This window comes from Aythya marila (genome assembly GCF_965140915.1).
Source record: "Aythya marila genome assembly, chromosome: 25".
In the NCBI taxonomy this organism is placed as follows: Eukaryota; Metazoa; Chordata; class Aves; order Anseriformes; family Anatidae; genus Aythya; species Aythya marila.
Window position 1 is genome coordinate 1,353,212 of NC_139066.1, and position 13,614 is coordinate 1,366,825.

The 13,614-nt window shown below is 66.4% G+C and overlaps 1 protein-coding gene across 9 annotated transcripts; it reads right to left on the reverse strand.

Moving 5' to 3' along the window:
* Nucleotides 1–1,808: 1,808 nt before the first annotated feature.
* ADAM11 (ADAM metallopeptidase domain 11) lies at nt 1,809–12,669 on the reverse strand. Of its 9 annotated transcripts, XM_082779171.1 has the most exons (27): nt 12,459–12,669; nt 11,654–11,838; nt 8,814–8,890; nt 8,248–8,314; nt 7,572–7,657; nt 7,407–7,473; nt 7,218–7,266; nt 7,029–7,096; nt 6,684–6,758; nt 6,532–6,603; nt 6,284–6,450; nt 6,116–6,200; nt 5,951–6,041; nt 5,820–5,871; nt 5,589–5,688; nt 5,193–5,264; nt 5,025–5,117; nt 4,847–4,927; nt 4,708–4,758; nt 4,099–4,162; nt 3,827–3,926; nt 3,628–3,747; nt 3,377–3,545; nt 3,195–3,309; nt 2,949–3,039; nt 2,514–2,531; nt 1,809–2,118 (listed from the first exon to the last, which is right to left on the reverse strand). In XM_082779171.1, the coding sequence occupies exons 1-27, from the start codon at nt 12,514–12,516 to the stop codon at nt 2,103–2,105; spliced, it is 2,289 nt and encodes a 762-aa protein (XP_082635297.1). In that variant the 5' UTR covers nt 12,517–12,669; the 3' UTR covers nt 1,809–2,102. The 9 variants fall into 9 exon arrangements, with proteins under 9 accessions (XP_082635297.1, XP_082635299.1, XP_082635295.1 ...); XM_082779173.1 differs by lacking the exon at nt 2,949–3,039; XM_082779169.1 differs by lacking the exon at nt 2,949–3,039 and having other exon boundaries at nt 2,367–2,531.
* Between the last annotated feature and the right edge of the window lie 945 nt (nt 12,670–13,614).

Sequence of the window (13,614 nt, forward strand, 5' to 3'; positions counted from 1 at the left end):
CAGAAGAGGTGCAATTTGGGGCAGTGCACGTCACACCACCCTGCACAGCCGCTCCCACCCCACCGTGCCCCAGAGGAAGGAAGAGACCCCGCTGAGTTTTCCAAGTCTTTATTGTAAATAAAGTCTGCGACATTGCAGGAGGCGTCCCGGGGGCCGGGCGACGCGCACCCAGCGGGTCCCACCAGCTCCCTGGCGCGTGCGAAGCGGGAGCGTGGGCACAAGGCGAGGTGCGGCCGGTGGGGGGGGGACGGGGAGGGCCAGGCCGAGCGCAGGAAGGGCCGGGTAGTGCGAGCGAGGCGGTGCAGGGCAGCTGGCGGGCAGCAGCGGGCCGGGGGCTTGCTGCCAGCCCCAGGGCTTCTCCTGGCATCAGCTGGGCCGGGGCTGTTCGGCTGGGCCTGGTGGGGGCTGAGGGGGGGGCTCGGGAAGCACTGGGTGCCCCCCCCTTTTTTTCTCCCCCAGTCTGGCCCTCCCCAGCGCGTGAGCGGCACTGCTTGACTGTACGGCATTAAAATCATTGAGAAAAAAAATATTTATATATATTTATATATTAATGTCCCCCAAACCAGTGACAAATGTGGCTTCTTGCTGTGAAAGTGGCAGCAGAGGAAGGACACAGCGCCCCCCTCCACACAGGGCCTGGGGAGGGGATGTCACCTCGCAGCGGGGATCACCCCGCCACTGCAGCCCTGACAGCTTTGGGGACAGTGTGGTGACAGAGATGGTGGTGCAGGAGGACGGAGGGGACAGGGAGGGGTCCCGATACAAATACCCCCGCCCTCCACCCCCATGGCCCTCAGTCCCAGCCACGAGGCACCCACCTGCATTCACACGCGGTGTCTGAGGCACGCAAGGGGCCACCACCACTGCTGCTGAGCCCGGGGATGTCCGGCCACCCCCTCACGTCCTGCTGCACCCCCACACCGGCCCACCCCATAGGGCTGGGGACATGGGGACAACAGGCACGGTGCTGGCCCTGGGTGGGGGTCCACAGCCAGTGATGCTTGAGCTAGCACAGCTGAGGCACCCTTGGGTGCTGTGGGCTCTCACAGCGCACCAGGGGACAAGTCTGGGCTTAGGGACTCCAGCCCTAGGTCACCCCCCCCCAGGCACCCACCCTCCCCTGCCTCCATGCTGGCTCCAGGGGATGACAGCGGGGACCTCCCCATAGTACCGAGTCTCAGCGATGCTCCGAGGGACCTGTGGAGGCCCTGAGTGCTCTGTGGGTGTGTGGTTGGGGGGGGACACCTCATGCAGGGCGCCACAGGGACAGGGGGTGGGTGACACGTACACCCCCCAACAGCCATGAGGGTGACATGTGGCACGAGCTGTGCCTGCCATGGGGACCACTGACAGGGGTAGGGTGACACGGCCCCGGGCTCACCCTGTACCTCAGCACCTGAGTGTGGCCCCTTGCCCTCCCCAGTGCCACCATTTTAAGGGTTCACCTGTCAGGGCTGGGGAGGTGGGGGGAGGACACATGACACAGGGAGAGCCTGGCACCCATGGGTGCTGGACCCCAGTGCTATGGACAGGAGGCGGAAGAGTGCAGCCATGAAATGGAGTAAAAAGGGGGGAGAAACTGGGGGGGTGGAGGGGGCAGAGAAGGGGGTTGTACACCTACTGCACATCCAGGGGGCTGCTTTTTGGTCTCCGCAGCTGGGGGTGCGGATCCAGCCCCTGGGGTGGTGGGGAACAGGCCCTGCTCTGGGGCGGGGAAGGGGTGGAAAAACAAACTGGCCTGGTAGTGGGAGATACTGGCCTGGAACTGGGGGATTCTGCCCCCAAAGCTGGAAGATGCTGATGTGGGTTTGGGGAGGGGGGAGGGAGGAATCCCAGCCCCACCCCCCCCCCAGAGCCATGCGGGTTTGGGGGCTCCTGGCACGGCCCCCCCAGGTACATTCATCGCGGTGCCATGAGTGACTCCAGCCCCGGGGGGTCTGGACATTCGTGGTGGTGCGGCAGGGGTCGAGGAGGGGGGGGTCCTGCAACCAGGCCCCCCCTGTGCTCTCCTCCCTCCTCAGGCGGACTCCTGGCAGCTGCGCCCCGTTTAATTGCTGTTAATTAGGTGCTGGAGGGGGGGGCACGAGGCAGGGAGGCTCCGCTCAGGTCCCCCCGGACCTGCAACACAGAAGTGAGGAGCGCTTTAGTGTGGGGATGCGACACAGGGGGTGGGGGGGGTGGGGGACACAGGGGACACTGAGCCCAAAAGAGCCAGCACCGGGGGGGGCCGCTGCCAGAGCCCTGCTCGCCTGCTGCAGGCACCCGGCAAGTTTATTCCCAGGGTTGGTCCCCCCCCCTCGGCTGGCTCTTTGAAGCTATGGGGGGGGCCACAGAGATGGAGACAGCACAGGGGCAGCCGGACACACAGCGACACGGACAGACGGGCCCATGGCGGCAGTCCCAGCCCGGGGACAGGGGTCCCGTGCCGCTGGGCCGCTGGTGCCTGACGGTGACGAGGAGACGACGGGGGGACAGGCGGCGGGGGCTACACTCCCTGCTGTGCCGGGTCGTACCTTCCTCGGCGGATGTTCCTGGGGGTGGCGGGGGGAGAGGACAGGAGCGTCAGTGTCCCCCCCATGTCTCCCTTTCTCCATTTCATGTCCCCTCCTCTGCCACTGCCCCCTGACCCATGACACCCCCTGGTTCCACGGGCAGTGGCCATAGCCCTGTGCACATAGGGGTGCTGGTGCCCAAGGACACAGCGGGACAGGGCTGGGGGAAGCCCCCCCGGAACCCCGCACCTGGGGACAGATGGGCAGGACACAGCTGGGGTCAGGGTGACAGTGAGGTCCCGGTGCTGCATGCAGGCAGGGCCAGGGGGCAAAGGGGTATGGGGACAGGGGCACCAGGCATCCTCACATCCCCAGTGGATGGCACCAGGGCCACCTTCCCCAGTGTCATGCTGGGAGATGAGGAGGAGAAGGATGAAGCATGCAGCATCTGCTTACTTAAATCCCCAGCCAGTCCCTCCTAGGACAATGGCAGCCACCAGCACGGCCCCAGCAATGGAGCCAATAATGATATTGGTGCCACTGGGACCTGGGCCAGGGAGAAGAGGACAGGGACACAGATCAGCAGGGACAGGGCCACAGGACACCCCAGGGACCCGGCTGTGCCCAGCTGAGGCACAGTCCTGGGATGGGTGGGGAGGGAGCTGGGGACACGGTGGGAGCCCCCGCACAGTGCACACTGACCCTTGTATCGCTCCGTCTCGCCTGTGGGCTTTGGCTCGGGGATGGGGTCGTAGACACTGCAGTCCTTCCCCGTCCACTCGGGCTGGCAGATGCACTTGCCCTCATTGCTGCAGACCTGTGAGGGGGCAGCATCAGCACCGAGCAATGGCCCTGCGCACCCCTGCGAGCCCCCCCGTCCTCACCCCATGGTCAAAACAGATCTTCCCATCCCAGCTGCCGGGACAGGAGCTGAAGTTAAAGGCTGTCACTGGAAGGCATTTATGGTCAAGACACAGCATGCTGGGCCCGCAGGGCGTCCCATCCTCCACGTAGCTCAGGTCTGAGCCGTCCACCAGCTGCACGTGGCCGCCCCTGCGGGAGGGCAGCAAGTGGGTGATGCAGGCACCCCCGCGCCCCAGGGTGGCCCCAGCCCTGTGCCCGCGGTGGCACCCACCTGCAGTCCACATAGCGGTTTTGATGGAAGAAGGTCATAGTGGCAATCTCGCCGCTGAGCTCGCCCAGCCGGGGCGTGCCCGAGATGTTGGCGCAGAGGAGGAAGCCGCAGAGCACGTCCCTGCAAGGCACGGGGGGGGGCGATGGCACCAAGGGGGATGCGTGGCAGGTGGGAGGGTGTGGGTGGGGGGCTTGCTCACTGCTTGTTGCACTGCATCCAGCCCGAGCCCTCGCGCCCGCAGTTGCCCCTCTCGGTCCCCTCCACATTAAGCTTCTCATAGCAGAAACGCTCTGCTGAGCCTGGGAGAAAGCAGGTGTCACCCATTTGCCCCCGGTTGCCCACCCCCAGCAACTCCCCCGCTGCAGGGGACGGCGTGTGGGGCTCCTCTGAGCACCCTGGGGCTTTCTGCAAAGACATTGCCACCCCATGCTCCCTGATGGGCACGAGGTATGGGATGGGCAGGGCACTTACTGCGGCCCCACAGCGCGTTGCACTGCCGGTCTCGGGTTTTGCAGCGCCCACCATAGCATCGGCCCTGGGGAGCAGGGAGCAGTGTCACGGCATGACTGGCACCCGTGGGTGAGTGCCCAAGGAGGCGGCTTGGGTGGTGCAGGGTGGCAACCCCAGGTGCGTGTGCTTGGGGCACACGACCCCGGAAACACAGCCCCAGTTGCATGAGCATGGGGATGGCTTGCACGGCACAAGAACCCATGCACACAGAGGGTTTGCAGCGCACGGGGACCACGCCTGCAGGCACACATGCACAAGGAAGACTTATGTGACATAAGGGCCATCTCTGCTGATGCACACACATGGGAAAACCTGCAGGGTATGGCGACCATGACTGCATGCACAGGGAAATTGCGTGGCAAAGGGACCATGGCTGCAGGTGCGCACACTGCTGTGCAGGCATGGACGACCCCAGGCACTGGGAGGGCTCGCACGGCCCAGGGACCAGAGCTGCAGTGGGGTCCTGCTCTCCCCAGTGCATGCACCCCATGCACTGCAGCTGCCAGCACCGATGCTGGAGCCCACAGGATGTGCCCGAGCCCCTGGCTGCGTCCCACAGGGCAGACTCACCTGCTCATTTTCGCAGAAGTAGCCATCCAGCTTGTGGAGGTTGGGGGGACACTGGAGGTGGGCAAAGAAGATGGGTGAGGCCATGAGCCCCCTTGAGGCCCCACAGCCCCTCTCTGTCCCTGCCAGCCCAAGTCCCCACCTGGCTCGAGTCCCCAGTGCAGGTCTCGGGGATATCACACTCGTTCACAGCCTCCCGGCAGGACACGCCACGCGGCTCATACTGCGCAGGGGAAGGCACACGCGTCGGCACAGAAACCCCTGCAGCCCCCAGGGACTTTGTGTGCCGCAGGACACAGTCCCTGCCGCCTGCCCCGCACCTTGCAGCCCTTGCAGCACAGCCCGTCGCTGCACATGGCGTCGTGGGTCAGCGTGCACTTCTTGCAGCAGTTGCCTCCGCTCTTGGCGCATTCCTGCCGGGGCCGGCGGCAAGCACGTGAGCCCGCTGCCAGCCCTGCTGCTCACCGCCAGCCCCGGGCCCCGCTCACCGCCAGCGAGCCGCAGTCGCACTCCTCGCCTGCCTCCACGAAGCCGTTGCCGCACTCCGGAGGGTCCAGGAGCTGCCAGGGAGAGAGACGGCTGAAGCTGGGGGCATGCGGCTGGTGCTGGGCACAGCACTCCCACCCCCAGAGCTCCCAGGGTGGGGTGAGCCCCCCGGCACCTCAAAAGGGCTCTGCACCCCCAGGGACAGCAGGACCTGCCAACCTCTCATTTTGCAGGCAATTGTGCACCTCAGTCAGTCAATTAAGAACCGGGGCTGAAGCCAGCACCATTACCTTGCGCGTCACAGGGCTGGGGCAGGCCATGAGCCTCAGGGGACCCCCTGACCCTCCCCAGCATTGCTCACCCCTGTTTTGCACCCACCCTGGTGCCGGGCCCACTACCTTCAGGGGCTTGTTGAAGAGGCAGCTGCCACCGCCGTCCTGCAGGAACTGGTTGTACTCGTCGATGCTGCAGCGGGAAAACTTCCGTGGGAGGTAGTACCTGCGGCGGGGGGACGCGGTGACCCTGGGGAACACCAGCCCCAGGCAGCATCTCCCCACCCTGGTGCTGCGGAGTGGGCTGCCCAAAGCCAACAGGTCCATGAGGGACGCAGCCCCCTGAGGGGCACTCACCCTGTGTCCTCCATGATGCAGCCCAGCCACGCATCGGGACACCGGCAGTCCCCTGCGAGGAGAGAGGAGAGGAGCTGCATCCCCCCGCAGCCCCCAGGGGTGGCACCCCGTGCCTCCCGCCCGGCGGGTACCTGCCGAGGTGCGGTGCTTGTTCCACATCATGCCCACGTTCTGCCCCAGCGTCTGTGCCAGCGTCACGGCCATAGCTGCCACGTTGCCATACTGCACGGGAGGGACAGCGGGGTCACGGGGGGGGGACCCCACGCCCAGCCCACCCGCCTGCTTTCCTCACCCACCTCGTTGACCCCCCCACCGCGGCCGGGCGAGCAGATGCCCCCCACGAAGGCGGTGCCGCTGCGGCTGCTCTGAAATGTCCGTCCCCTGCAAGGGTGAGGTAGGAGGTGATGGGCAAAGTGGCCGCTGGCTCCCAGCCCCGGGGGAGGCGGCATGGCCACGGCGCTCACGAGAAGAGGTGGACGGTGTCGCTCTGCTCCGGCATCGCCTCACGCCGGTACTTCATGAACTCGTTCAGCGTCTCCAGCGAGTCCTCCTCCATGCGGATCCGGTCCTCGGAGGCCCATGTCTCCATGGCCACCAGCACGATGCGGGTGTTCAGCTGCTCCTTGTAGATCTGCGAGGGCGAGAGGACGGCGCTAGGGACAAACCCGGAGGGGGCCAGGGACGAACCCGCTGGGGACAGCCCCGCGCTCACCATGTCGGCCAGGTTGACCACGGACTTGGCGAAGTTGCTGGTGAGGACCACAGACTTGCGGAGCTGCAGGAACTGGGGGGAGCAGAGTTGAGGAGGACTGCAGCCAGCCCACGCTGCCCGCTCTGCTCGGCTCCTCTCGGCCCGGTGCTTACCAGCTGATGGTCATTCACCACCGCCAGCTCGATGTACTTGGTCTCGCTGTGAACCGTGTGCTGGGCTCGTCGCACCTGCCAGTAGGAGCCAGGAGCTGAGCCACTCCCCACACCCCGGGGGGATGCATGGGGCAGGACTGGCCCCGCGGAGCCTCTCGCTTTGAGGGAGAGTGCAGTGAATGAGATTTTTGAGCCCTGTTTTGTGGCTCGAGGTACATTCGGGAAGCACTGGCATCATCCTACTGACAGCTGGCAGGATGGACAGAGCCTGGCTGGGGCTGAGCAGCCCCATCCCCTGTCCGGTGTCCTCCATCCCATGCCCACAGCCCTGCCACCCTCACTTGCCTGCCGCCGCCGCCGCAGCTTGGGCAAACTGCCCGAGACGAAGTGGTCCAGTGCAGCAAAGAGGCAGCCTGGAGGGAAGGGAGACAGCTGGTGGTGTGTGGGATGAGGGCACTGCCCTGCATGCTCGGGAACAGCAGGGGGCACAGACGCAGTGGCACGGATGCCAGCCCTCAGGAGCGTGGTGCTCACCTGGCTGGGCGCAGCTTGGAGTGCGCTGGATGACGTGTGGCCGAAGGTCCTGCGGTGGGGAGAGAAGCGTCACCAACACCCAACAGCCCCCGTTCTCCAGCTCCCCGTGTCCCTAAGGCCATGTCCCACAACACCCCTGAGCCACAGCCAGACCCTGCGATGGGGAAACTGAGGCAGGGGTGAGCTCACCTGCTCGTGCTCAGCACCCGCCTGGGGTTCAATCAGGTATGTGTCCCTGCCATCCGAGAAGACACCGCTGCAAAGGAAGCCCAGAGGTGTAAGAGGATGCTGGCGGGGTGTAGCAACCCCTCGAAACATCCGTTTTGACCCAAATTGTGGACTTGGGGTACTCACTGCAGGCCCTGGCAGCTGGAGAGCGCGGCGAAGGAACGGGGCCGGCCGCGGACCCGGCCCTGGTAGTAGCAGTGCTCCCCAGCACCCTGTGAGAGCCAGGAGAGGCCACTGAACCTGTGGGGCCAGCACTGCCTCTGCGGTGTGGTGAGCTCCACACGACAGGCAGGGCCAGCACCAGCCACCCGAGGAGCTATTTCTGGAAACCCCATTTGTCTTTTTCACACCGCCTCTGCTGGAGCCGTGCTGCTCCCTGCAGCCACCAGTCCCGCTTGGACCCCCCCACGGCAGCTATGGCACTGCCAGGCCCCATCCTGCCCATCGCAGGTGGCTACACCCATTGCTGGTGTCCCCTGGGGTTCGCTGCCTTCCTGGCCCAGCACCCGAACAGGCACCAGCACAGTCCCAGAGCAATGCTGTGTGCACAGCAATGTGCTGAACCGTGCCAGGGGCAAGCGGGGAGCCCATTGCAGCAGTGCCCATGGTATGCGTGTCCCTGTGTCATCTGATGAGGCAGTGCCCAGACACCTGGTGCTGGGCACAGAGGCTCCACGAGGAGCCACCCATGGCCATCATCCATGAACTGAGGGCTGCAGCGGGCAGGAGATTGGTGCTCACAGCCCGGCATGGAACTGTGGGCCCTGTGGTGCTGCTTGGCACAGCGTGGCATGATGCTTACTGTGCTGTGGCTGCTGTTCTTGCCCGTGCCGACGTGCCGCTCCACGTAGTGTGAGGCAAGGAGGTGGCTGCAGGGAAGAGCAGAGGGGTGAGAGGCCGTAGGGCAGTGAGCAGGAGGACGACGGAGATGGCTGTGCCCCTGCCCCATGCGCCCCCATCCTCTGGCATGCACCCATGTGCTGCCCCGTGCACCCAGCATCACCATGGTGCAGAAACCCTGTGGTCCAGGAAACCCAAGGCCTGTGGCCCCCCCACTATGGCACTGGCTCCTCTTATACCCCCTCTGCCTCCGGAGTGCAGCTCTGCCCACAGCCAGGCAGACTCAGGGCTTCGTTACTGGAGCTGGGAGAGTTCCAAGCGACTCCATCAAATATTAAGGACGCCTGTGCCAGCACGCCGAGTGGCACATGCTGTGCCAGGCTCCAAGTGGCCACAGTGGGGACATCTACTGTCCCCTTTCCCCAAGTGCCAGTGGGCACCAAGATGCCACCGCTTCTGCACCCCATCCCTCTTGTGGGGGCAGTGGCAGTCCCACAGCAGTCCATTCCCACCCCCCAGGACACTTACTGGTTGAGCTCGAGGTCGAGGGTGAAGGCTGAGCCGAAGGCACGCACCATGAAGCTCACCTGTGCCAGGTGCACCCCCTGCAAGAGAGTAGCAGCAGTGAGGCATGGACGGCTCCGTGCGCCCAGTGCCGGGAGAAATCCCATTGGAATCGTGAAAAATCACAGCCAGGTCTGAGCAGAGCAGAGTGTTTGCATGGCAGTGTGGGAATGAGGAGCAGCTGATGTGCCCGCTGCCACCCCAAGCCAGGATCTGGCCTTAAACCTGTCACGGATCTGGTGTCACACCAAGGAGCGTGGCAGACTTTTTGGCTCCTCGGTCCCACAGCAGCTGGGCTGGCACAGGAATGCCTCCGGCTGACATTGCCATCATGTGTTGCACGGTGCAAACCCTGCCGTGAGATCACCAGCAGCTCCTGAACCCCCCAGGCCAGGCAAGGACCGCACGCCGCGATGCAGCACGGCATCACTCCGACAGCCCCGCTCACAGTGCCCCAAAAGCCTGCGCCCATGGGTGCCCGGCACCGAGCCCTGCCCTGATAAAGGGTGCAGGCACCAAAAGCAGCCAAGGCTCCCACCTGGAGCTGATGAAGGCTTTTCTGATTTTTACCTAAAGAAAAAATAATAATCACCAGAGCTCAATCATGTGATCTCTGAAGGTGTTCTTTCAATTAAAAAAAAAAAAAAAAGGAAAGGAAAGGAAATCATTTTTTCACCCCAAACTTCACTAGCTGTGAACCAAGCTGCCCGTGGTCTCAGTGCTGGGAGCATCCCGGAGCAGCAGCGCTGGGGACCGGCGCATCACCGAGCAGCATTTCGGTGGAAGCCACTGCTGCTCCCGCAGCCTGGCCGGACATCGCCAAACACACTCCGGGATGCCAAGGTGCCAAACTCCTCCGAGACAAACTCCTCCAAGCCGGTAACCGGACACCGGTGGCTGGGGGGGAGTCACCTTCGCCCTGCCCGGGGCTGCCAGAGCTCAGCCCCCAGCCCTGGCAGGGCTGCAGCAGCCCAGGCTCAGCGTGTGGAGCTGGCGCTTCACCCGCCCTGCAGCGCCCGCCGCTCGTGACCTAATTCCTGCGAGCGGCAGTGTGCCGGAGGCGGGAGCCGCGCTCTGCAGCGCCCGGCTGAGACCTGGCAAACTCCTCGCGTGGGTGAGGGGCTGCCCGGTGGCTCCTCACCTCCAGCCCACACTGTGCCCCAAAGCACCCTCGCCTCTGACACACTGCTGTCGCTCGCTGTCCCCGTGTGTCCCACAGGAGACAACGCTCGCCCCGGCTGCCACGGTCCCGAGCCACCCACCAGCCCCTGGGGGAAGCCACAGCAAGGAGAAGCCAAATCATCAGGACACGCTTCTCCCATGTCTTTTTGGGGTGAAAGCCCCTGTTATCTGCTTTGCTGAACCAAAAAGCTGTGACTGCAGCATGGGTCAGGGGCACAGTGCCAAAACCAGCAGGGACAGCTGCTCCTTGGCCACCGATGGGCGTCCCTGCACCGCCAGGCGCATGGGCAGCAGCATCGGCACCGTGTCCTGCCCAGGGTGCGGGAGAGAAGCAGCCAGGGGTTAAGCTGGAAGCCAAAATTGAAGTGCTGGATGATGGTCCCGGCACCTCCAGCTCTGTGGAGGGAAGGTGATGCCCCCTTTGGGGCTGGCAGACCTGATGTGGGGTCCCCCCGTTGTCTCCCAACCCTTCCCCACCGAGGGGGTCTCCGGGCTGCAGGGGCCATGCCCAGGGCGCCCCATCCTCACGCTGCTGGCAGAGCCCTGCCAGGTGCTGCACCAAGGGCACCTGGAGCAGGAGCCACCCACCAGGTGCCAGCCATCCACGGGCACAGCTCAGCACAGGGTGACAGGGATATGGGATGGCCCCACTGGCCCCTTTGCCACCACCGAGCAGCCACACAGCGTCCCCAGAGCTGATCCTGGGAGGGGACGTCCCAGCCGTGGATGACATTGAACCGAGACTGTGTCCTTCAGTGGGCCAAGCAGTGCAGCTGGGAGCAGCGTGCGGGGGCTCTGCTGGGACCCACGGCAGCACCCGACCCTGTCCCCTGGGGCCTGCGGCTGCGCCGCCTGCCCCACGGCAGCACTTCCTCATGCCTCTGCTTAATGCCTCCCAAAAAACCACCAGCACTGGCAGTGCTGCAGCCATCCCCTGGTGATTCTTCCCCCCCTCCATGACATCCTCGCCGTTAGGAGGTTTTACTTAATGCCAAGCTTAAATCACCTTCGCTGCAATTTAAGCCCATTATTTCTCCTTTTATCCAGCAAGGATGTGGGGAATCGATTATTGCTGGTCTCTGCGGCTGCCGCCTCTTTGAAAGCTTCCCCCCGCGCGATGGGCTCTCACTGGCTCCCCGAAATGCAGCCACCCCCTGGCTCCAGGCAAAGCGGCCGTACCAGCGCGTGACCGCCTGCCTGGCGTGGTTTGGGGCTGGCAGGATGAGGGTCGATGGCCGGCATGGCCGTGCCGCGGGGCCACGGCTCCAATTTGGGGCCACAGCTCCTGTTTGGGGCCACGGCTCTAGCTTCGAGCGCCGAGCAGTGAGCCCATCCATTATGCATGAGCCCTGCCAGCGTGCTGCCCTTCAATCTCTCCTAACGCCCGCACGCGCACCTCCGGTACCGAGGTTTAATGGAAGCCATCAGGGCCTCGCCGGCCGGGGGGGGGAAAGGCAGCAGTGGCACAGCCATCGGGCCGCTCGTGGCTGTGTGAGGCTGTGCCCGACCGTGAGGGCAGCAGGAGCCACCGCAGGCCCCGGTACGGCGGGAGCAACCCTCGCGCCCGGGGGGCCCCCAGCCCCAGCCTGAAAGAGAGTGGAGGGGGGATGCGGTTCACTTACAGGGCCTCCTCCTCCTCCTCTAGGCTCATTCCTGACCCTGGTGTCCAGCTGATGCTTCTGGACTTCTCCTCCTGAGCTCTGCCCCACTAACCTGCTGGGGTGGGTGATTTCGGAAACAACCCGCCCGTCCTGCCATCCGGCCCGCGGGAGCCTCCGCTGCGGAGCGCCGGCGTGCGCGGCGGGACCTGCGGGCGAGGAGAGGGTCGGTGGGGGGGGGGGGACACGGGTGGGCTGCCGGGGGGACACGTCCTGGGGGGGGGGACCCGAGGCTGGGCTGCGTCCCGGCAGGGACGTGTCCCCGAGGGACAGGGGGCTGGCGTGGGGCCGTGTCCCGGGGTGGGGGACCCGAGCATGGCGCTGTGCCCGGGAGGGGACACCGAGGGTGCCAGGTACACGGCGGGGATGCTCCGGGGGCCGTGGGGAGGGCGGCCCGTGCCGGCGGGGACACCCAGGGGACACGGGGCTGGGAGAGCGACGGGTCCCGGAGGGGACAGGGAGGGGGACACAGGGAACGGCTCCGCAGCCGGAGCAACGCGGCCGGGGGCCACCTCCCGGGGGGTCACCGGGGTGGGGGGGGGAAGGACACGAACGGGGCCCGTCCCGGGGGCTGCCCCCGCGATCAACCGGGCCCGGGGGAGGGTCGGGGTCCGCCGGGGGCAGCGGGGGCCGGGGGCGGCGGGGCCGGGGCCCCTCCCGCGCGGCTGCGGGGCGGCGCTGCGGAGAAATGTGTCGATGCAGCAAAAAAGCCCGCAGCGGCGGCGGGGCCGGGAGCGGGACCGGGAGCGGGACCGGGAGCGGCACCTACCTGCCCGCGGCGTGAGCGAGAGGAGCGCGGCCAGCAGCCAGCTCCGCAGCGGGCTCATGGCTCCCTCATAATCCGCCCGCGGCGCTCCGGGCTCTGCCGCGCCGGGCGGCCCCGCGGCACCGGGCTCCCTCCGGCCCCTCCTCCGCCCGGGCCGGGCATGGGCGGCGGCGGCGGCGGCGGCGGCGGCGGGGCCGAGCGGGGCCGAGGGAGCGGCCGCGGCCCCGTGCGCGCCGCCCCCGCCACCTGCACGCGCACTGCACCGGGCCCCGCCGCTCCCGCCCCCGCCGGCACCGGCGCCGGCACCGGCACCGGCAGGGCCCGCCCCGGGCCCGCCCCGCCGCGCCCCGCCCCCGCCCCCCGCCTGCCGCAGCGCCGCGGCCCCCCCCCGGCATTGCAGAGCGGGACCGGGCGGCACCGGAGCCCCCGCCGGTAGCGAAGGGGAGCCGGGACCGCAGCCACGGCCGCCCTTATGGTCCCCCTGGAAGCCCCCAGTCGGTACCGACCCCTCCCCAGTCGGTACCGGAGACCCCAGTCGGTACCAGCCCCCCCCGCAGCCGGTACCAAGCGCCCCCCAGCCGGTACTGGAGCCCCCCCCCGGTATCAAATCAGAGCCGGTACCGGAGCCCCGCCAGCCCTTACACCCCCCCAAAGCCGGTACCAAAGCCCCCAGTCGCCCCCAGTATCACCCCCCCAGCCTGTACCAGGCCCCCACATCCAGCCGGTACAGGAGTCCCCAGCCGCTACCACAGCCCCCACCAGTATCAAAACCAAGCTGGTACCAGAGCCCTGCCACCCCTTACACCCCCCCCTAAAGCCGGTACTGAAGCCCCCAGTCGGTCCCAGCCCCCCATCGGTACCGGAGCTCCCACCCGTATCAAGTCCGAGCTCTGAGCCAGGGGGCCCGGGTCAGGATGGAGGTGCCTGGGGAACTGGGGCAACCCCGGGGTGCTGCCGGGGGGTGCTGACACCCGGGGGAGCTGTGGGGTCCCCACTCACACCCCAGCTGGCCCCGATCCCCCCGCACCAGCTGGGGACACGCAGGGAAGGTAACAGCACACCCGGGGTGCTCCCGTGCTGCCCCCATTCTGGGGAGTGCTGCAAGGCCCCGTTTCCAACCTGGACAAAAAGACCAATTGTTTTTTTGGAAAAAACGATG